Source organism: Delphinapterus leucas, chromosome 7, assembly GCF_059928025.1.
Source record: "Delphinapterus leucas isolate spDelLeu-1000000601 "Yukka" chromosome 7, BTC_Dleu_Yukka2, whole genome shotgun sequence".
Lineage (NCBI taxonomy): Eukaryota > Metazoa > Chordata > Mammalia > Artiodactyla > Monodontidae > Delphinapterus > Delphinapterus leucas.
This window is the reverse complement of record NC_143135.1, coordinates 55,014,665-55,037,369: the sequence shown is the minus strand read 5'-3', so window position 1 is coordinate 55,037,369 and position 22,705 is coordinate 55,014,665. Positions and strand designations below refer to the sequence as shown.

The 22,705-nt window shown below is 40.4% G+C and overlaps 2 protein-coding genes and 1 non-coding gene across 4 annotated transcripts in view; 1 reads left to right on the top strand and 2 right to left on the bottom strand.

The window, feature by feature from the left end:
• Positions 1-14,022, bottom strand: part of AAMDC (adipogenesis associated Mth938 domain containing) — a 33,294-nt gene extending 19,272 nt beyond the window's left edge. The window contains exons 1-2 of the mRNA XM_022593909.3: positions 13,872-14,022; positions 5,475-5,624 (exon numbers count right to left, since the gene is read on the bottom strand). Coding sequence (XP_022449617.1) covers positions 5,475-5,606 — 132 coding nt within the window. The 5' untranslated portion in view covers positions 5,607-5,624; positions 13,872-14,022. The remainder of the gene's footprint in view (positions 1-5,474; positions 5,625-13,871) is intronic.
• LOC115802642 (U6 spliceosomal RNA) lies at positions 11,539-11,645 on the bottom strand. Its single transcript, XR_004023157.1, has one exon. It is a non-coding gene; the product is annotated as a U6 spliceosomal RNA (small nuclear RNA).
• A 99-nt stretch (positions 14,023-14,121) lies between the features above and the next one.
• The window catches only part of RSF1 (remodeling and spacing factor 1), a 169,909-nt gene continuing 161,325 nt past the window's right edge, over positions 14,122-22,705 (top strand). The window contains exon 1 of one of the 2 annotated variants that reach the window (XM_022593906.3): positions 14,122-14,592. In XM_022593906.3, coding sequence (XP_022449614.1) covers positions 14,406-14,592 — 187 coding nt within the window. In that variant the 5' untranslated portion in view covers positions 14,122-14,405. The remainder of the gene's footprint in view (positions 14,593-22,705) is intronic. The other variant, XM_022593903.3, reaches the window with a different exon arrangement.

Here is a 22,705-nt window from a genome sequence, read left to right as displayed (position 1 = left end):
GGGGTCTGGCACCATGAAGAGGACTTGGCTTTGAAGGCCAGCAGGACTTGAACGCAGAAGCTCCTCAGGATTGATGGAAATAGAGACTTCACTCTTAAAGGGCATACACAAAATCTCATACACCCTGGGACCAAGGATAAAAGCAGTAATTTGATAGAAGACTGGCCCAGACTTACCTGCTGGTCTTGGAGGGTCTCCTGGGGTGGGGGAGACCCTGGGGACATAGACAATGGTGGCAGAAACATCAGGGAGCATTCATCTGCATGAGCTCTCCTGGAGGCTGACACACCTTGGCACATCAAGACCCGGCAGAACGGAACAGGCTGTAGGCTTTACTGCTGGGATGCCTGAGGCCAAATAACAAACTGGATGGGAACATAGCCCCACCCATCAGCAGACAGGCTGCCTAAAGACTTCCTGAGCCCACAGCCACCTCTAGACAGATTCTAGACACAGCCCTGCCCACCAGAGGGCCAAGACCCAGCTCAACCCACCAGTGGGCAGACATCAGAACTAAGAAAACTATAGTCCTGCAGCCTGCTGCAGGCTAGACACTACCCTGGGACCAGCTGGCCCCTGGCCCTTGGGTGACGAGAGGGGAGTGTAATCCTGGGATACATAGGACGTCTCCTACAGAGGACTACTTTTCCAAGGTGGAGAAACATAACTAACCTACCATATACATAAAAATACAAATAGCAATTTAGAAAAGATGAGGAGACAGAGGAATATGTTTCAGATGAAGGAACAAGATAAAACCCCAGAGGAAGAACTAAGTGACATGGAGATAGGCAATCTACCCACGAAGGAGTTCAGAGTTATGATCGTAAAGATGATCAAAGAACTCAGGAGGAGAATGGATGCACAGAGTGAGAAATTAGAAGTTTTTAACAAGGAATTAGAAAGTATAAAGAACAACCAAACAGAACTGACAAATACAATAACTGAAATGAAAAACACACTAGAAGGAATCAATAGTAGATTAAATGAAGCAGATGAATGGATCAGTGAGCTGGAATACAGAGTAGTGGAAATCACCACTGCCAAACAGAAAGAAGAAAAAAAAATGAAAAGAAATGAGGACAGTTTGAGAGACCTCTGGGACAACATCAAATACACTAATATTCGCATTATAGGGATCCCAGAAGAAGAGAGAAAGGGCCTGAAAAAACATTTGGAGAGATAGTAGCTGAAACCTTCCCTAACCTGAGAAAGGAAATAATCACCAAAGTCTAGGAAGCGCAGAGTCCCATACAGGATTAACCCATAGAGGAACACACTAAGACATGTTGTAATCAAAATGACAAAAATTAAAGATAGAGAGAATATTAAAAACAACAAGGGAAAAGCAACAAATAACATACAAAGGAACTCCCAGAAGGCTATCAGCTGATTTTTCAGCAGAAACTCTGCAGGCCAGAAGGGAGTGGCACAATACACTTAAAGTGATGAAAGAGAAAAATCTACAATCAAATAATACTCGACCCAACAAGGCTCTTGTTCAGATTTGATGGAGAAATCAAAAGCTTTACAGACAAGCAAAAGCTAAAAGAATTCAGCACCACCAAACCAGCTTTACGACAAATGCTAAAGGAACTTCTCTAGGCAGAAAAGAAAAGGCCACAACTAGGAACAAGAGAATTACGAAATGGAAAAGCTCACTGGTAAAGGCAAACATACAATAAAGGTAGGAAATCATCCAAACATATAGCTAGTAGGGAGGTTAAATGACAAAAGTAGTGAAATTATTTGTAACCACAATAAGTGGTTAAGGGATACACAAAACAATTAGATGTAAAATATAATATCAAAAAAAGTAATTGTGGGGCTTCCCTGGTGGTCCAGTGGTTAAGACTCTGTGCTTCCACTGCTGGGGGTGTGGGTTCGATCCCTAGTCAGCGAACTAAGATCCCACATGCTGTGTGGCATGGCCAAAAAAAAAAAAAAAGTGTGAGGAGAAGAGAGTACAAATGCAGGTTATCTAAAATGCATTGGACATTAAGAGATCAGCAACTTAAGCATATATACAGACTGCTACACAAAAGCCTCACTGTAAACAAAAATCTCTAATAGATATATGCACAAAAAAGAAAAAGGAATCCAAACATAACACTAAAGATAGTCATCAAGGACTTCCCTGGTGGTGCAGTGGTTAAGAATCCACCTGCCAATGCAGGGGACACAGGTTCAAGCCCTGGTCCGGGAAGATCCCACATGCCACAGAGCAACAAAGCCCATGCGCCACAACTACCAAGCCTGCGCTCTAGAGCCTGTGAGCCACAACTACTGAGCCCACGTGCCACATCTACTGAAGCCTGGGTGCCTAGAGCCCGTGCTCCACAAGAGAAGCCACCACAGTGAGAAGCCCGTGCACTGCAACAAAGGGCAGCACCCGCTCACCGCAACTAGAGAAAGCCTGTGTGCAGCAGCGAAGACCCAACACAGCCAAAAATAAATAAATAAATAAATAAATTTTAAAAAAAAGATAGTCATCAAATCACAAGAGAAGAGAACAAAAGAAGAAAGGGGAAAAAAGACCTCATAAACAAATCCAAAACAATTAACAAAATGGCAATAGTAACATACCTATTGATAATTACCTTAAATGTAAACAAACTAAATGCACAAACCAAAAGATATACACTGGCTGAATAGATACAAAACAGGACCTGTATATATGCTGCCTACAAGAGACTCATTTCAGATCTAGAGACACATACAGACTGAAAGCGAGGGGACAGTAGAAGATATTCCATGCAAATGGAAATCAAAACAAAGCCACAGTAGCAATATTTTTATCAGAGAAAGTAGACTTTAAAATGAAGATTGTTATAAGAGATAAAGAAGGACATATGCATAATGATCAAAGGATCAATCGAAGAAGAAGATATAACAATTGTAAATACATAGGAACACCTCAATATATAAAGCAAATGTTAACAAACATAAGAGGAGAAATTGACAGTAACACAATAACAGTGGGGGACTTTAACACACCCCACTATCCCATCCCCACTTCTGTGGTCACCTTGGAAAGCAACAACCTGGAATCACAGTGAAAACCACCAGCTTTGCAATCACCTAATGGATTAAAGCTCCTTCAAATGCCCATTCCCAGAGAACTGTCATTATTTGACCTGTCTGGTGGTTCCTTGGAAGGCCCCACTCATAGGCTCTCTTTATTTGATCTGACTTGGAGCTTGCCAGTGCAAACCATCTTTTATCCCAGAGAAGCTTGTCAAAAACAGTCACAGACAATTGTTTAACAGTGCAGCCTGCCTGAGGCAGTAGACAACAGGGCAAATGAGAGGTTCCAATAAACTAAAATGAAAAAAATAAGAAATGAGATGTTTATGGGGGCTTTGAAAAGCTCAGGTATGAACCTTGGTATTGAAAAGGCCAAACACATGTCCAGGATTGTGCACATGCTCAGGAATGACATGAAAAGGCCCTAAGATCACAATTCTGGGTACCCTTGAGAGTCTGCATAAGCAAGGAGCAAGCAGAGTTTTAAACTGTCTGGCTAAGTGTTGATTGCATACCCCAAATTGCATACAGAGCCCCTTACCATAAAGTGGAACACCTATTGGTTTTAGGCATATAGGGAAACTTCTGTCATTGTTTCAGGAAACCATATCTAAAGAACTAAAGGAAAGTGTGAGAACAGTATCTAACCAAATAGAGAATAACAATAAAAAGATAGAAATTATTTTTTAAAGGAAATCCTGGAGCTGAAAAGTACAATATTGAAATGAAAAGTTCACTAAAGGGGTACAATGGCAGGTAAGAATCAGCAAAACTGAAAGATAGGTAAATTGAGATGATCCAATCTGAGAAAAAGGATAGAAAAATGAATGAAAACAATGAACAGAGCCTCAAGAGAACTGTGGGACACCGGAAACCCCTACCAAAAAAACCCAAAAAAACACACAACATACTCCCTAACAGTTTTCACAGAGGAGAAGAGATAGAAGGGGCAGAAAGAATATTTGAAGAAATAATGGGTGAAAACGTCCGAAATTTGATGATGAACAACAATCTACACATCTATGAAGCTCAATACATTCCAAGTAGGATAAACTCAAAGAGATCCACATGTAGATGTATCATAGTCAAATTGTCAAAAGTTAAATATAAAGAGAGAATTTTGAAAGCAGCAAGAGAGAAGTGACTTGTCAAATCCAAAGAAATCTTAATAACATTTGATTTCTCATTAGTAACCAGTTAATGCCAAAAAAAGTGGGATGACATTTTCAAAGTATTGAAAGAAAAAGACTGTCTATCACAAATTGTATATCCAGCAAAATTATCCTTCAGAATGGAAGGATCAACTTCCATCACTACTGGATGAAGAGCTCCATTACTTGCACCTAAGTGTAAATTATTAAAACAAACAAACCAACAAACATAACCTAAAAAAAATTTTTTTTAACCCCAATCATGCAAAGACTTTGGAAAAGGTTCAAAGAGGAAACAGCAAATTAAGAAATACGTGTTCAAGAAAAAATATAAATATTTGGTAGGAAAGGTGAAAATCTGTGATATTTCAAGAAAGACTGCTGCCTGCCTCCCTCCTAGTTCAGTGAGGTGAGACTCCACTCCAGACTGCTGCAGCCAAGAACATAGGGCTATTTCTTCTCTCAGCTACCAGCTGTAAGGCTTTCTTCCTGGGAGAATCAGGACATCAATGTTTCTCATACTGCCTGCAGCTATCTATTGCTGAAGCTTAGTCCCAAGTGAGTGTGGTGGAGAGGTAGGGGGTCCCCTTCTTTTATCCAACCTCCACTCATGGAGTGGAGACCCTGTTTTGGGTATGGCACACTGAGAATACTTGAGGAGCTGCAATATAAAGGAAATGAGATTTCAAATCACAATGAGATAACATTTCACATCAGCTAGGGTGGTATAATAAAAACAAAGCAAAACAAATAAGAGTTGATGAGGAAGGATTTAGAAAAATTGGATCCATCATACATTTCTAACATCTATAATGTAAAATGGTGCAGTTACTTTGGAAAACAGTCTGGCAGTTCCTCAAAAGGTGAAACATAGAGTTACCATATGACCCAGAATTTCCAATCCTAGGTACGTGCTTAAGAGAACTGAATGATTTTGTTTATATGAAACATCTAGAATAGGCACATCTATAGCAACAGAACGTAGTAGTTGCCAGGAGCTGGAGGGAGGGAAGAATGGGTAGTGACTGCTAATGGTTATGGGGTTTCCTTTGGGGTGATAAATATATTCTGGAGTTAGTAGTGGTAGCTATTGTACAAGGTTATGACAAAAAATCCATTGAATTGCATACTTTAAAACTCTAATGGTGAGTTTAATGGTATGTGTATTATATCGAGAGAGAGAGAGAGAATGAAAGAAATAGTTACTTTTTACTTGGAACTTTGTCATTATGGCTTAGGAGTTTGAAAATCACTTGGTCAACCTTATGCAGTGTCAACCATACACTAATAGCTTACCTCAGTTCCTGTTTCTCTCCAATCCCAAGCCCGACTTCCCCCTGGCCACACTTTGCAGTCCTTATAGATTTTAGTAGAGCCGTGTACTTTCATTTGCCCCCATGAGAGGGAAGCAATTTCAGGGGAAGACATAAGGAACTTAATGGAACTCTGAAATTAAAAGAAAAATATAGTAAATCAGTTTTAAAGTAAGGTTGAAACAGCTCCAAAATACAGGAGCTATACTATAAACAGAATGTATTTCAAATTATAATGCTGTATACAAAATATAGTAAGCCCTGGTCCTCTATGAGTTAAGAAGCATCTTTCTTATTTATGTGGTTGTCACTTCTTCTCCAGAGGTCTAACAAGTGAAATGTTTTTCTTGGGATCCTGAATCATCCAACCATGGAAACTAGATACTACAATTACTTCTCAGACGCTGGAGGGAATTCTCTGGATTTTTTTTTGTTTTTGTGGTACACGGGCCTCTCACCGCCGCGGCCTCTCCCATTGCGGAACACAGGCTCCGGACGCACAGGCTCAGCCGCTCTGCGGCATGTGGGATTCTCCCGGACCGGGGCACGAAGCCGTGTCCCCTGCATCGGCAGACGGACTCTCAACCACTGCGCCACCAGGGAAGCCCCTCAGGATATTTTTGAGAGATGAAATTAAAGGTGGCGATTTACTTCAGCATGATGGAGTGAGGAAGTTGACAAATCCTTTCCCTAAAAGCAGGTATAAAGCTGGACAAAACTGTCAAAATAAAAATTTGGCACTCTGGAAATAATATTAAAGATATATTGCAAACTGAAAAACGCTTATTCAAGAAAATCACTGAATTTCAGATAAGAACAGTAAGATGTTTTGTTGTTCTTGCCTGGGATTACTCCCATGCCCCTACAACAGTTCTGTTGGCACAGAGGTTCAACTTGATTGGGGCAGGGCATGAAAACCAACAGTCTTGCTGCTAAGGCAGAGGAGGCTCACTTGATTTAGAGCATTTTCAGTTAACCTGGTGATTTCAGTGGCAAGTAAATATGGATGGCAGGTGGCTCTGCTTCCTTAATATTGTAAGCCTGTTTGGAACAAGCAATGGATTGTCAGAGTAGACAGGGATTTAAAAGGAATTCCCAAGAGGTGCTTGATAAGCTCTCTATCCAGAGTGGAGCAAAGGCTGTGAGCATATGCATCAAAGACAGGAACAGGCCTAAGTCATGGAAATGTTCTGGGCCAATGGAGCCTATAGAACATGCAAAGTGAAGAGGTGAGGGGGCTCAGAAGGACTCAGAAGAATGTAAGAGCCAGGGAAGAGATGAAAACATCTGAACATTGAATGTACTCCCCAGCACAGACGCTGATCCATCAGTAGAGAGGGTTAAGTCTTACTGGCTTGAGGTGTTTGAACACAGTCTTTAGCTGTACACTAAGACATATACGCACAGAGGAGAGCCCCTAGGAAGCCAAGCTTAAAAGTAAAAACAAGGGGAACTCCCTTACGGTCCAGTGATTAGGACTTGGCACTTTCACTTCTGGAACCAGGATTCAATCCCTGGTTGGGGAGTTCCCACAAGCCATGTGGCACAGACGAAAAAAAAAAAAGAGGAAAAAAAAAAAGCCCTTAATACAGATTTCAGTGGCCACATGTTGCATGGGAGACAGAATCCACAGATTTAGTTTAGGCAAGTGACTAAACAGAAACAAATAAACTAAGAACAACAATGTAGGGGGAAAATCCAAATCCAGACTCTATAATACATTATCTAAAATACCCAGTTTTCAATAAAAAATTACAAGACATGTAAAGAAACAAAAAAATGTGACTCATACTCATCAACTGAAACAGTATCTGAGCACTCCCATATATTTGATTTAGCGAAGACTTCAAAGAAGCTACTCTAAATATGTTCAAAGAACTAAAGGAAACTATTCATAAAGAATCAAAATTATGATGAAACGGGACGGGCAAGTTAGGGGGATGGGATTAAGAGATACAAAATGCTCTTTATAAAATAGATACGCAACAAGGATATATTGTATAGCACAGGAAATTATAGCCATTATTTTGTAACTTTTAGTAGAGTATAATTTGTAAAAATACTGAATCACTATGTTGTATACCTAAAACTAATATAATGTTGTAAATCAACTACACCTCAGGGACTTCCCTGGTGGTCCAGTGGTTAAGAATCCACCTTCCAGTGCAGCGGACGCGGGTTCCATCCCTGGTCAGGGAACTAAGATCCCGCATGCCGCAGGGCAAGGAAGCCCGTGTGCTGCAACTACAGAGCCTGCATGCCACAACTACAGAGGCTGTGTGCTGCAACTAAGACCCGACGCAGCCAAAAATAAATAAATAAATATTTAAAGAAAACTATACTTCAGTGTGAAAATTATGACAATGACTCAATGAATATAGAATCTCAATAAAGGGATAGACATTTCAAAGAAGAATCAAATGGGAATTCTAGTATTGATAAGTACAATAGCTAAAAGGTGCTTGATTCAGGTTTCTCCAGAGAAACAGCACCAGTAGACTATATATATTAACAGATTTATTTGACAGAAGTGGCTCATGCAGTTGTGGGGATTGGCTAGTGCAAAATGTGCAGGGCAGGCTGGCAGGCTGCTCTCAGGCAAGAGTTGTCATTTCAGTATTGACGTGTTATTTCTTCTTCCTCAAGGAAACCTCACTTTTCCTTTTGCGGCCTTTCAACTAATTGAATGAGGCCTTCCAAGAGTATTGAGGATAATCTTCTTTATTTAAAAGTCAACAAATTGTAGATGTAAACTAGGTCCACAAAACACCTTCATAGCAGCACCTAGATTAGTGTTTGATTGGATAACTGAGTGCTATAGCCCAGCCAAGCTGACACACAAAATTAACCATCAGTCTACCCCTTGTTAATATGGTACCTATATACATGTCCTTAAACTGTATTTAATCTCCAAATAAAGACAATAACAAAGTGATATTTCTCCCTAATATTAATAACTACTAACCTATTTTTAAAATGTGTAATATAACAAAGGACATAAACACACTATCTTTGGTGCTATGGGAGGAAGACACAAATTTATAAAACATGATTCTTGTTGAGAAGTTAATATTACACTAGAGGAGAGAAGACATATGCAAATTACTAACAATTTTTTAAAGGTGACTTTTAAAAATTACAAGGTAACTTTTGAAAAGTGGTATAAGGAAATTGTAATTAACTGTTATGAGGGTTGAGAAAGACTTCTGTACTAGTCTGCTAGAGTTTCCATAGTAAAATAACAAAGACTGGGTAGCTTAAACAACAGAAATTTATTTTCTCATAGTCTGGAGACTGGAAGTCCAAGATCAAAGTGCCAGCAGGGCTGGTTTCTGGTGAGACCTCTGTTCCTGGCTTGCAGATGGATTCTTTCTTGCTTTGTCCCCACATGGTCTTTTCTCTGTTCATGAGCACTCTTGATGTCTTTTCCTTTTCTTATAAAGATACCAGTCCCATTAGAACCCCAATCCTCACGGCCTCATTTAACTTTAGTTACCTCCTTAAAGGCTCTATTTCCAAATATAGTCCCATTGAGGATTAGGGCTTCAACATATGAACTTGGGGGAGGCACAGTTTGGTCCATAGTAGCTATCCTATGGCAGTACTACACAGTCTTGATTACTGTAGCTTTGTAGTCACTTTTGAAACCAGGAAGTGTGAGACCTTCAACTTTGTTCATCACTTAAAAAACCATTTAGGATATCCTGGGTTCCTTGCACTTCCATATTAATATTAGGACCAACTTACACATTTCTACAAAAAAGCCAACATAATTTTTCTTTCAGTAAAAATAATTATTTCATCAGAGAAAGCTCTTAAGAAATAAGAATAGACTGATGCATAACTCTTAAGACAAAAGATGGTAAGGCACTTCTAAAAGTGTTTCTTCAATGAATACAATTCTATTGCAACAGAGAATTCAGTTATCATTAAGAGAAAGAACCAGAAAATGGCTGGATTAAATCTTGTTTATTACTTCTTTTTATTTTCATATATTTTCCTATGAAACTATTTTGAAGACCATAGATTCCTACTTCTGTTGACATTTAACAGTTTTTTCACTACATATAACATATCCATATACTTCTAGAAGTATTTCTTGTAAAAGTGAGTTTTAAACAAACCTAAGTAAATTTGCTCATTACTAATTAGGAATTCCCAAACTGGCTCCACAATTGAATCCAGTTCACTTCAATATACATTTGCCAGGCTTACGATATCTGTAAAAAAAATTGTGTGACAAATGCAAAGATAATATGTTGGGGAGACAGAAATATGTATAAATTATTCCATTATAAGGCAGACTGTTATCAATGTAATTTGACAAAATTGAAGGCTAAGCCATTAAATTTTAAAATCAAAGCATAATTACATTCAATTAAATGCAGAAATATCTTTTAGAGTTCAAGAGTTTTCACAAATGTATAAACTTGCTAGTCATGAAACAGAATGTATCTCGAAATTTCCCTTGTGCACCTTTCTAGTCAATCCCCTTCCAAGCTCAAAAGAAGCTTTTGATTTCTATTCCCATATATTAGCTAGACCTTCATATTGATGGAATTTTACAGTACCTACTCTTTTGTGTCTTTCTTCTTTCACTCAAAATGCTTTTGAGATTCACCTATGTTGTAATATATATCAAGTGTGTATCAGTCTGAGTAGTAGTCTGTTGAAAGACTAGTCACTATTTACCCATTCTTCTTCTGATGAGCATTTTGTTTCTTTTTGGTATTTTGAATAAACTAGTCACTAATTCTGAATGCAAAACTATTTTGTCTTTTCCCCTAAGAGAATGTGAAATTTGAACTATCTTAAGAAATTTCTTATTCATAAATAAAGACTGAGTGTAGGTAATTTAATGCTTATTTAAAGGCTTCTTTATGGAAGTAGCAATAAATCAATTACAGTTTTTTTTTAAAGCTACTTATTTTTTCTATCTTTACCTTTTAGTCTGATATATATAATGCAATTATTTAACTACGTAAATTGGGATTAAATTCTTGTAACCCACAAATTCTCTTAGCCCAAGGCAAGAAGAGACGGTGCTTATCATTTATTTTTTTTCCAAGAACAGACTTAGTGAAGGTATGACCTAAACCTTGCTTTGTAGTACAACATCTCTCATCTTTTGGGTGGATATAACTTTTGATGCCCAAGGACTTTGTTCTAATGCCAATCTTGATTACAAAAGCAGAAACTCTAACCTTATTTATCAGTCCCCGCTTTGAGTAACAGTGTCAGCACTGAGAAAAGAAAAAAATTATATAAAGCTTTTTTTTTAGAAAGTTATATTTACAATCCCATGGGAGAGCAGGTGAGGTGCTGGAAAAGCTGAAAGCAAAGAGAGAGAAAGGAAAGAGGCAGGGGGGTAGTGTTCAGAAAACGATATAACTAAATCTTTCTTTTGGTTTGAAGGTTTTTTTTCCATCAAAATTCATTCACAAAGATATGATTTTATTTAATATTGTGTACCTGCCTTTCATTTAAGGTCAATTAAGTTATGATCTTATGAAGATTTTTGTATCTTTGCAAAACTGATAAGTTCTGGGTCAAATTTTTCTTAAACTGGGGTCTTCGGGGCCCCAGGTATAGAGATATATATACTTGGGAGTTTGAGAGTTCTACCAATATATTTCAGTTTATTTATTTATTTTTTTAATTGAGGGATAGTTGATGAACAACATTATATAAGTTTCAGGTGTACAACACAGCGATTCACACTTTTAAAACACAATTTTTAAAGGTTATACTATATTTACATCCATTATATTGTAAAATATTGGCTATATTCCCTGTTATACAATATATGTTTTAGTTTAGTTCTGTTTCATTCCAGTGTTGTTTAAAATATTTTACTACACATTAAATTAAGACTTCTCTTTTGCTATGATAATTCATCACATTTTCCTAAAGTGAGACTTTTCTTTCTTTTTTTTTAAACTTTTTTTTTTTAAACATCTTTATTGGAGTATAATTGCTTTACAATAGTGTGTTAGTTTCTGCTTTATAACAAAGTGAATCAGATATACATACACATATATCCCCATAAAAATATGGAATGCTTCATGAATTTGCATGTCATCCTTGCGCAGGGGCCATGCTAATCTTCTCTGTATCATTCCAATTTTAATATATGTGCTGCCGAAACGAGCACTTTTTAAACTTTTCTATTGTGGCACAACATAGATAACATAAATCTTACCATTTTAACCATTTTTAAGTGTGTAGTTCAATGGCATGAAGTACATTCATATTGCTGTATAGACTTTAATTACATCAGTATTTCTTAAACTGATATTTTCAAGAGTATTTGTAAATTTTATTTTTCTTTTTTATAAAATTAATTTTTATTGGCATATCTTTACAATGTTGTGTTAGTTTCTACTGTACAGCAAAATGAATCAGCTATACATATACATATATCCCCTCTTTTTTGGATTTCCTTTGCATTTAGGTCACCACAGTGCATTAAGTACAATTCCTATGCTATACAGTATGTTCTCGTTAGTAATCTATTTTATACATAGTATCTATAGTGTATATGTGTCAATCCCAATCTCCCAATTCCTCCCCTCCCAGTATTTGTAAATTTTAAACCAACATTTTTTTCTTTAAAAAGGGTTTGTAGGGACTTCCCTGGTGGTGCAGTGGTTAAGAATCCGCCTGCCAAAGTAGGGGACACAGGTTCGAGCCCTGGTTTGGGAAGACCCCCACATGCCGTGGAGCAACTAAGCCCCAGCACCACAACTACTGAGCCTGCGTGCCACAACTACTGAAGCCCACATGCCTAGAGCCCATGCTCCACAGCAAAGAGAAGCCACCATAATCGCACTGCAACGAAGAGTAGCCGCTGCTCGCCACAACTAGAGAAAGCCCGCGCACAGCAACAAAGACCCAACACAGCCAAAAATAAATAAATAAAATTTTAAAATAAATAAATTAATAAAAAGGTTTGTAATTTTTTTTTTTAAAGTTTTTTGCTGCACCCCACTGGTATGTGGGATCTTAGTTCCCTGACCAGGGATCAAACCCTCACCTCCTGCATTGGAAGGCAGAGTCTTAACCATTGGACTGATGGGGAAGTCCCAAAAAGGGTTTGTATATTATTTGAGATTAAGAATCAGTATTCTAGGTAATAAAGTCCTCTTATAATATAGAATTTTTTTCTCTTGATAAACGAGTATTCTTTCTTTCTTAGTCTGATATAGAACATTACAGTTTTTCCCTTTTTTACCTAGAAATGCAGAACAAAATTCAATTTTTAATTGTGGTAATCATTTTTTCTGTTCCCAATATAATTACTTGCCTATATATTTCTTTATTTTCCTTTAATTATAAATGGTCCTATTTTAAATGGTTTATATTATACTTTGAAATTCTTTTTAGTAAGTAGATACTATATAAATTTTAAATGCACACTGAAATTTTTGGCTCAAAGTAGTAAACTATCAATTACAAATAGCTGAACTCTAAGTTTTAGGAATTTTCTTCAATAGTAGCAACTAATATTTTTAAAGTATTTACAGTGTGCCAGGGCATTGTGCTACTCAATGTACTGTGAATTATCTAGTAAAATCCTATGTTGTAGGTACTATTATCACCCCGACTTTACAGAGGTTCAAAGAAACAAAAAATCTTCCGCAATGTCCTGAGGCGGTTCCGTTAGAAATCAAGTCTTGCTGAACTCCAAAGCTCAGGCTCTTAACCAAAATGCACATTGTATCCCAAGCCGCACATTCTACTTTGCATTACTGATGGTTTTTCCGAGATTCTTTGTGGGAGAATGCTCATTGCTTCTCCCAACGAAGCGGAACCCTGTCTTGTAACAAACTTTTTGCCCTTGCACAAAGTTTCCTACCATGTCCACCCTCAGTGCAGTCCTAGTCCACCCTCTGATCTTGGGCCGCTACAGAGGCTGGTCCCCAGATCTTCGTGCCTCAACAAAGCCCCTCCCCCTCACACGCTGGCAACCACAGCAGGGCCCTGTCCGCTCACACCTTGGTCCCTGTGAAGAGCCTGGTCCCTTTAGACCCTGATTTCCTAGCAGGGCTCCAACTCCGCAGACTTGTGATCCCGGCAGAGCCTCGTTCCATCAGGCCCTCGTCCCCCAGAGTTTTCAGACACTGCTTTCCAGCACAGGTGCGGTTCTTGTACCTTAGCAATATCCCTCAGCAAACTTTCACTGAGACATCTCCATACAAAGGTTCCATCCCAACCCCTAATTCAGGGCACCTCTCCACCTTTCCCTTCTCCAACTTTTTCTCAGAATCGTTTTTTTCCCCCCTATTCTGCTCTTTTGTTGCTTCTTATTCACTCTCCTCAACTTCCCCCACCATCTGGTGCCCCAGTTTCTGTCCCGGGAGTGCCCCCCCAAACTTACCCAACGCCCTCTTTCCAAGGAGCAGCGATCTCGAACGGCTCCCTGCTTTACCTCTCACCTTTGCTCCCGAGGACCCGGCCAGGCGATCCCCCCACAACTCGCGCGGCCCTGAAAAAGTCTTTTGGCCTGTTATCGAGTGAAGCTCCGCCCTCTTCAAGCCTATTGGTCACTGTTCCTAAAACTCCCGCCTCTCCAGCTTCCAGCCCGCCTCCCTGCCCCGCAGCCCTTGTTTTCATTCCCCTTGTCACACGAGGCAGTGGCGAACCCGAAGTGGGAGGAGCGAGGGAGGGGGGCGGAAAGAGAGCAGAAAGCGAAAGGCACGGGGCGCCTCTCTTTCCTACGTCTGACTCGGTTCTCGACTGCTCCGGGCCGCCGTTGTATTGTGGGATCGCTGCGCCGTGCCTGAGACGCTCGGATCCGCAGGGGCGCCCACTTGCTAGCGCCTCCTGTCGTCTGTAAGGTTGCCCTGCCATTCCTCGGCACCCCAACTCCCCCCACCCCCCTATCGCCTCCTCCTCCATCCTCCAGTTCAAAATGGCGGCGGCGGCGGCAGCGGCGGTGGCTATGGCTCCTCCGGGCTGCCCGGGTTCTTGCCCCAACTTCGCCGTAGTCTGCTCCTTCTTGGAGCGCTACGGGCCGCTGCTCGACCTGCCTGAGTTGCCGTTCCCCGAGCTGGAGCGGGTGCTGCAAGCTCCGCCGCCGGACGTCGGCAACGGAGAAGGTAAGCTAGGGGCCCGAACGCCCGGCGGGAAGCGGCCCTGGCATGCTCCTTCTCTCCGCTCTTCACAGACACCCCGGACCTCCGCGGCTCTGTCCTCCCGCTGGGGCGCAGTTCAGCCCGGCCGATCTTCTCCTCCCAGCCCCCGGGGTCTTGGGCAGTGGGGAGGCGGGGCGGAGGCCCCATAGGGCCACTCCGCCCGACGCCCAGCAGAGGTGGGGGCGTCGCGGGCTAGGTCTGGGCTGGGGGCGGGGAGGGGTCATTGTGCTGGTCGGCCGCCCCTGGGACTGCTATCCCGCGGCGGGGACCGGGCCCCCCAATCCTTCTCCCTCTCGGTGGCGGGGGAAGGGGAGCGCAGGTTCCGGCCAGCTTTGCGCTTTTCTCCTCTACTCCTCCCTCACTCCCTCCCCTCCTCCCACCATCCTCGCTACCATCTCCGGGGAGGCTGGGCTCATCTTCTTGGGGCGCCCCTTTCTCTCCCTCCACCTGGGTGGGCGGGGGCAGCGGACACTTCATCTCTCCCTCCCTCTAGTGGGAACTCCCCCGAGAGAGTCGGCTCTGGTCTCTTTTCCTTTCCCCTCCAGGGCTGGTTTAACCCCCCAAACTCCTTCCTCTGAGTCCGGAGGTTTGCTCCTCCTCCTTAGGAGGGGGTCCTCCTCCATTCTCGCTTTGGGGCGTGCAGTCGGTTCAGCTTCTCCACTTTGGAGGGTAGAGGGTTAATTTCTCCTCCCCCATAGTTTTCCTCCTCCCCACCTCCCCCCAAATAATAGAAGAGCATCTCCCCACTTTTCCAGTCCCTTCCCCCTTCATCCTGGCATAAGGCTTAGGGGAAGAAGAAGTCGCCCTCCCATTTGCAGGGTAGGGTGGGGTGGTTAGTATGTAGGGTGGAGGAGGGGCTCAGACGGAGGGGAAACAGTTGAAGAAGGTGCTTGTTGCTCATGTTTCTCTCTCTGGTGCCGCCGGTCTATTATTGGTGTTCGCAAGCGGTGCTCCTTCCACATAAGGCCACCGCGCGGCTTCAGGGCGCATGCTCTGCCCGGCCCCATTGAAACTTCCTGCTGCTGCGGCGGCGGCGGCGGCGGCGGCGGCGGCGGCGGCTGGTGGTTCTTTTCGCTGGAGCATCTCCGCGCTGCGCCTGCTGCTTCCAGCCCTCATTGAGCGCATACACTCACTCCCTCCCTATTTATTCCCGATCCATGCCTCTGCTTTCTGGCACATTTCTTTTTTCAGAGAAGGGTTTTTTTGTTGTACTCTGAGCATTGCCTTTATCTGGGAACAGCCCTTGGCTAGAGAAGAAACGTTTCCAAATAGGTCTTTTTTTTTTTCCCCTTTTTTGTCCGTATTAGGTGGCCACAGTGGACTGGGTATTGTGCAAAACAGATAGCTATTTCCTTTACAAGAAATCAGGGCCGGTCTTTAATTCTCCATGGAAATGAAGAAGTTTCTGTTAACAGAATATATTTACATAGCTAGGAAGAGCCCAAGTGTGAAGTTGTTCAAAATATTACCTGTAGAGAAAATTATATTATGGCTACCAAAGACTCAAATTAATACAGCAGTTATGGTACAGGCATATATCTCTTCTTACCTGCCCAGATCTCCTCTACCATTCATAAACTCTGGCAAATAAAAGATTATATTATATAAAGACTTCTGCAGAATTTCTTGAAAAGTTAAACTCCCCAATATAGTAATTTCAATTGCAATTTGATGGCTATCAAATTGTATTTACATTTCTTTTACGGAAATGATCATTATGAAGGAGAGTGGTCATTATGAAGGAGAGTGCCTTATAAGTTACTTTTAGGATACCTTGGGAAATGATGGTAATGTATCTATAAGAGAGAAATGTGGGAATTTGAGGAAAGGGATTGCTGGTAAATTGTTTTTGGAATGTATTTGGACCAAGTTGGAATGCAGGCATAAATTTTCTGTCCTGGCATTATATTTTGGGTGGTATATAAGATTGCTTGCTTCTCCATTCCTTTTAAGTATTTTGGCCACTGCGTTTGGCTTCTGTTAGTAACAAGAAAAAATATCAGAGTCAGTCTAATACTTCATGTTACTTTTCTATCTAGGATTGAACAATGGGCGACTAGCTAAGTAAAAAATGAGAAGTAATACGAGTTGAGAGATTATACCAGTGGGTTCAGCCATGCATTACTGTTGGTATAGTTTCAACTATAATAATAGATCTTGTCATAAGGTGATCCAAGAATAATAATTAATGTTACGCAGTTCAAGATCCTTGGCTAGTGAAAAGTCTCTGCAGGTGAAATGCTGCTACTGTGCAGGGAAAAGATTTTCAGGCCTTTGGTGATGGTTAACCTACTTGTAGTAGTTGATAATACTGCTCCCACTAAGAAGATTTGGACTGAGTCTTGGGGAAGGAGTTGTGGTGTACTAGAAAGAGTTAAAAGACATTGGTTTTAGTTGAACTAAATATTTTGCTGATAATCTCTGGACAGCTGAATCAACCTCTTGAATAGTGTAAATATGTAGTTTGTGGGGCAAATTACTTAATTTCTATGGACCTCAGTTTCTTGAGTAAATAGAGGTAATATCTGAGGATCAAATGAAATGTTTCAAAAATCCTTTCATAAACCAAGTACTTATAAATATTCTTTTTTTTTTTTTTGGACATGCCGCACTGCCTGCTGGATCTTAGTTCCCCAACCAGGGATTGAACCTGGACCCTGGTAGTGAAAGTGCCAAGTCCTAACCACTGGACCGCCAGGGAATTCCCTAAATATTCTTGTATTACAAATTTTATTAAAGATATTTGTGAGGTAGAAGACACAAAAGTACATTTGGAATGAAAATGTTAAATTTTTAGCTTGTAGTGAGAAAGGAGTTTAAGCACAGTGTAATGTTGAGCTTTTGTGCTCTTGGGGAAAAGTCTGTTATAATCAAAGGAATTTTGCTCTATATACATTTTAGTATTTTTAAAAGGCAGTTCTTAGTGCCATTTCAATAATCCTATTTTATAAAACTTTTGGTTTTTCCTAGTGCGATTATTCCTTAAAAGGTTTGTAAAGTATATTCTTCTGAGTTGCCAGTTAAATTCTTTTTTACCTAGTCATTGTTGTAGGTATATCGACATTATGACATCTTTGAACAAGGCTGTGTTTCTCTATATTGTCCTTGTTTAGGCCCTTTATGATCTTTCCCTTAAATTTTTGTTTATAAGTCTTAATTTGACATTATGGCTTCGGCTTAGAATGCTCTTCATCCCCTACAGTGTCAATTATTAAATTTGGTTTTATAAACTACTTGTTTAGTCTTAAGGATATAAGCTACCATTTATTGAGCATTTACTATGTGCAAACATCAGCTCCTTATTTCTTACAACTATTCTCTGAGGTTGGTACTATTATTCCTATTTGGCAGGCATAGAAACTAAGGTTCAAGAGATTGATTCAGCTGTCCAGTGCCCAAGATTATACAGTTTTTGGTAGAATCTTAGATTTGTTATTGATATTAGTTAGAATAGGAAAAGAATGTGCCAACTGAAGGTATGTTTTATTCCCTCTCCCTCAGTCTACTGTAGCCCTCCCAATTCTGTGCTCTGTATGGACCTCCCCAGCTTCCTCTTGATGGGAGGTGGTTGATAAGGAGGTATGACTGTAAACAAAAGTGGACATTGACTTTGTGGAATTACCAACATCCAAGGCTCCCAAGTGTCTTACCTCTCCTCCAGAGGGCATTCTTCTTCAAGAGAAAAATATAGTTTTTCATTCTTTAAACATAGTCTTTGTATGGGTACTGATTGAGAAGTTATATGTATCTAATGACAGTCTATTAAGGTGTGTATGGATAAGGTTGACTGAGTTACTGTATAGTATTAAGTTGAATCATTAGTTTTTTGGTTTGTTTTGGTTTTTTAATTTTTAGTGTAATTTTAGTTTTGATTTGTGTTTCACATTTTTAAATGAATTGAAGTTTAACTCTTGCAGTCAAAATGTCAAGTATAAAAGCATATACCGGGCTTCTCTGGTGGCGCAGTGGTTGAGAGTCCGCCTGCCGGTGCAGGGGACACGGGTTCGTGCCCCGGTCCGGGAAGATCCCACATGCTGCGGAGCGGCTAGGCCCGTGAGCCATGGCCGCTGAGCCTGCGCGTCGGAGCCTGTGCTCTGCGATGGGAGAGGCCACAACAGTGAGAGGCCCACGTACCGCAAAAAAAAAAAAAAAAGGACATACCTTATTTTTTTAACTGGACTTGTGATTGAAACTTAATATGTTCTCTTCTGTTGGTGATAATCGAATTGTGTGACAGCAGTTTTTAGGTTCATTCATGAAGTAGAAAGATGACTTTACCATAACTAGAGTCACCATCTGTTGCTTTGAGCAAAAGATCTTACCAGGTACATGTGCCAGGAGTTGCATGGATCTACAGTGGTAGGCTGTTGGTGGTAGCATTGCTGGAACCACAACCTCGTTTGGTCGAAATGTCTAGTTTTGGCTCTTCCACCTTTGAAAGAAGAAATATTCTTTAGACATTTATTAGAGGGAAGGAGAGAAAGGTATTTCTTTTCCATCATTTTTGGTATATCACAGAGTTGAGGTAACCAAAAGTTATGGACGTTCGGAGGGAGGTTGTTGGCATTGTCCCAGAACTGGAGGTAATAGGGACAGGAGTTTTCTGGCTAAAATTGGGCCTGTTAATGAAAACTGACTTTCTTCTTTTTTAAATTACTACAGAGTTTGCCTTGAAATTTACCAGTGTTGTTAAATTCTCAGCTAGTAAGGAAGGTAAGCATTTATTAGCTACTTCATTTACTTAATTTGTATATTGAATATTTGCTATATTCTAAGTGCAGTAAACATTATGGTGATTATGTATTTTTTAAAATACCCTTTTTTTTTTTGGCCATGCGGCTTGTGGGATTTTAGTTCCCGGACCAGGGACTGAAGCCAGGCCCTTGGCATTGAGAGCGCAGAGTCCTAACCACTGGACCACCGGGGAATTCCCTATGGTGATTATTTTAAAAAGACATTAAACATGGGCCCTTCTTTTAAGGATTTTCTAATCTAGTAAGAAGTAACAAAGCTGAGCTTGAGTTACTATCATCATTCAAATGCTTATTTTTTTCTCTGGGATTTTTTTTTTTATATATATAAATTTATTTATTTATTTATGGCTGCGTTAGGTCTTCATTGCTGCGCGCGGGCTTTCTCTAGTTGTAGAGAGCAAGGGCTACTCTTTGTTGCAGTGAACAGCCTTCTCATTGCGGTGGCTTCTCTTGTTGCGAAGCACGGGCTCTAGGCACGCAGGCTTCAGTAGTTGTGGCACGTGGGCTCAGTCGTTGTGGCTCGTGGGCTCTAGAGTGCAGGCTCAGTAGTTGTGGCGCACGGGCTTAGTTGCTCCACGGCATGTGGGATCCTCCTGGACCAGGGATCAAACCCGTGTCCCCTGCATTGGCAGGCGGATTCTTAACCCCTGCACCAGCGGGGAAGTCCCCTCTCTGGGATTTTTTTATCAACTGGAGTTAGTAGTCTATGAATTCTAGTCTATAAGTTAATAGACTAAAATTATGTCTATGACAACTTTATGGTGAGATGTACAACCTCATATAGTGTGGGAAAGTAAGAACAATTCAGACCCAAAGTACATTTTAGCCTGAATCATGTATTCAAGAAAGGTATTTCTGTGTGTTCCTGGATTTGAGAAAATTTCTTTGGCTCTCTACCTGATGGATATAGCCTTAATATACTGTGCCTGGGTGTTTTTGTTTTTCTGTTTTTACTGTGTGGCAGATCCCATTACAAAGGGTATCAGCGTGTTTTCTGTTTTCTTTTTATGTTAGAATTTTTGAAGTATCAAATATTGCTTGAGAGAGTAATCTGGGGCTTCATTTAAAAAAAAAGATTGATTCTTTCAACAAATGTTAATTGATTACCTAATGTGTGCCAGGTACACTATACACTGGGGATACATTGGTGAGCAAGATAGATAAGATCCTTGTCCTTATGGAGCTCATAGTTTAGCAGCAAAGATAGACAATGAAGCAGTGATTTTTAAAAAAAATGTTATTATATGGGCAAATATAGTGTACACTCTGTAATGATACATATTTTTAGTGAACTTTGTTTTATAATTTGTTTAGCTTTGTATTTATCCTATCTGTATGCCTTTTTTCCCTATATTTGTACAAGTTTATCTTAATAATTTTCTGGATGGTAGGATTATAAGTTGTTTTTTCTTTGTATCATATTTTTTCACATATCCTTTTCAATACTAATTATGTATCTCTTTGGTAATCACAAAACCAAATTATTTAAGAGCAGTCTTATACCAAGAAGTGAAATGGGTGAAAGTGGTCAAAAGGTACGGACTTGCAGTTATAAAATAAATAAGTCATGGGGATATAATGTACAGTTAATTTTACCATGTATAATTATACAATGTATAATGGTGAATATAGTTAATAATACTGCATTGTGTATTTGAAAGTTGCTGAGAGAATAAATCTCAAAAGTTCTTATCACAAGAAAAAAATTATAGTTATGTGGTGATGGATGTTAACTTATTGTGGTGATCATTTCACAATGTATACAAATATTGAATCATTTCGTACACCTGAAACTAATATAATGTTATATGTCAATTATATCTCAAAAAAAGAATTAAGAAAACTAGTTTTCTAAGAGGCTTTATAAAAGAAAAATTGAGTTGCTGCCTTATTTACTTTTAATCTTGAATTACCTCTCACCATGAATATTACCACCATCCACCCAAGTCACCCAGATCAGAAACCAAGGAGCCAACTTAGACCTCAGTCTCTCACATACTCTATTCCATGTCTTGAGTCTATTTCTTTATCCCATTTTATATTCAACCTCACTTTTCTATCATCATTACTACTCTGTTTTAGTCAAGCTGAACTGCTTGCAGGTCTCTGAAGGTATGAAAGGTTGTTTCACATCTTTATGCCTTTTCTTCATCCTTCTACCTGAGTTGAATATTCTCTTTCCACCTTCCTTCCCTGGCCTGCTCACTGTACTCCTGCCCATCATTAATCTGCTCTTTAAGCACCAAGTGCTCATGTGAAATTTTTCCTGCTTTCTCTGTCTCTCAAGTTAAATTAACCATTTCTGCCATTTTACCGCACAGTGTCCTGTGTAGATTTTATATCCCAATACTCATAACAGAGACTTCCCTAGTGGCACAGTGGTTAAGAATCTGCCTGCCAGTGCAGGGGACACGGGTGCAAGCCCTGGTCTGGGAAGATCCCACATGCTGTGGAGCAGCTAAGCCCCCGAGCCACAACTACTGAAGCCCGCACCCCTAGAGCCCTTGCTCTGCAACAAAGACAAGCCTCCTCAATGAGAAGCCTGCTCACAGTAATGAACAGTAGCCCCTGCTTGCTGCAACTAGAGAAAGCCCGCGCACAGCAACGAAGACCCAACGCAGCCAAAAATAAATAAATAAATACTTATAACACTTTTTGCACTTACAGTCTAGCCTATGAGACTTTAATCTCCTTGAGGGCAGGGGTAATGTTAGTGAGATGAATAGTTTTTTCCCAGTTTATTATAATGCCATGTTCTGTTCTAAAACTTCATTTTATTTATTTATTTATTTATTGCGGTACGCGGGCCTCTCACTGTTGTGGCCTCTCCCGTTGCGGAGCACAGGCTCCGGACGCGCAGGCCCAGTGGCCATGGCTCACGGGCCCAGCCCCTCCGCGGCATGTGGGATCTTACCGGACCGGGGCACGAACCCATGTCCCCTGCATCGGCAGGTGGACTCTCAACCACTGCACCACCAGGGAAGCCCTAAAACTTCATTTTAGAATTAAATCTTAGTTAAAGTTAACTTTTTAAAAAAATATTTTTAAAAATTTATTTATTTATTTTTGGCTGCATTGGGTCTTTGTTGCTGCATGCGGGCTTTCTCTAGTTGTGGCGAGCAGGGGCTACTCTTCATTGCGGTGTGTGGGCTTCTCATTGCTTTAAGAGAGGAGTTGCATTGGGAATATAAAAGAGCAAATACCTAACTTTTCCCAGGGGATATCATAGCATCACTGTAGTTATTATGGAAATTTGGATGATTGAAGAGGAGATGGAAGAGCATTCCAGGTAGTGAACAGCATGGGAAAAGGCACAGAAGTGT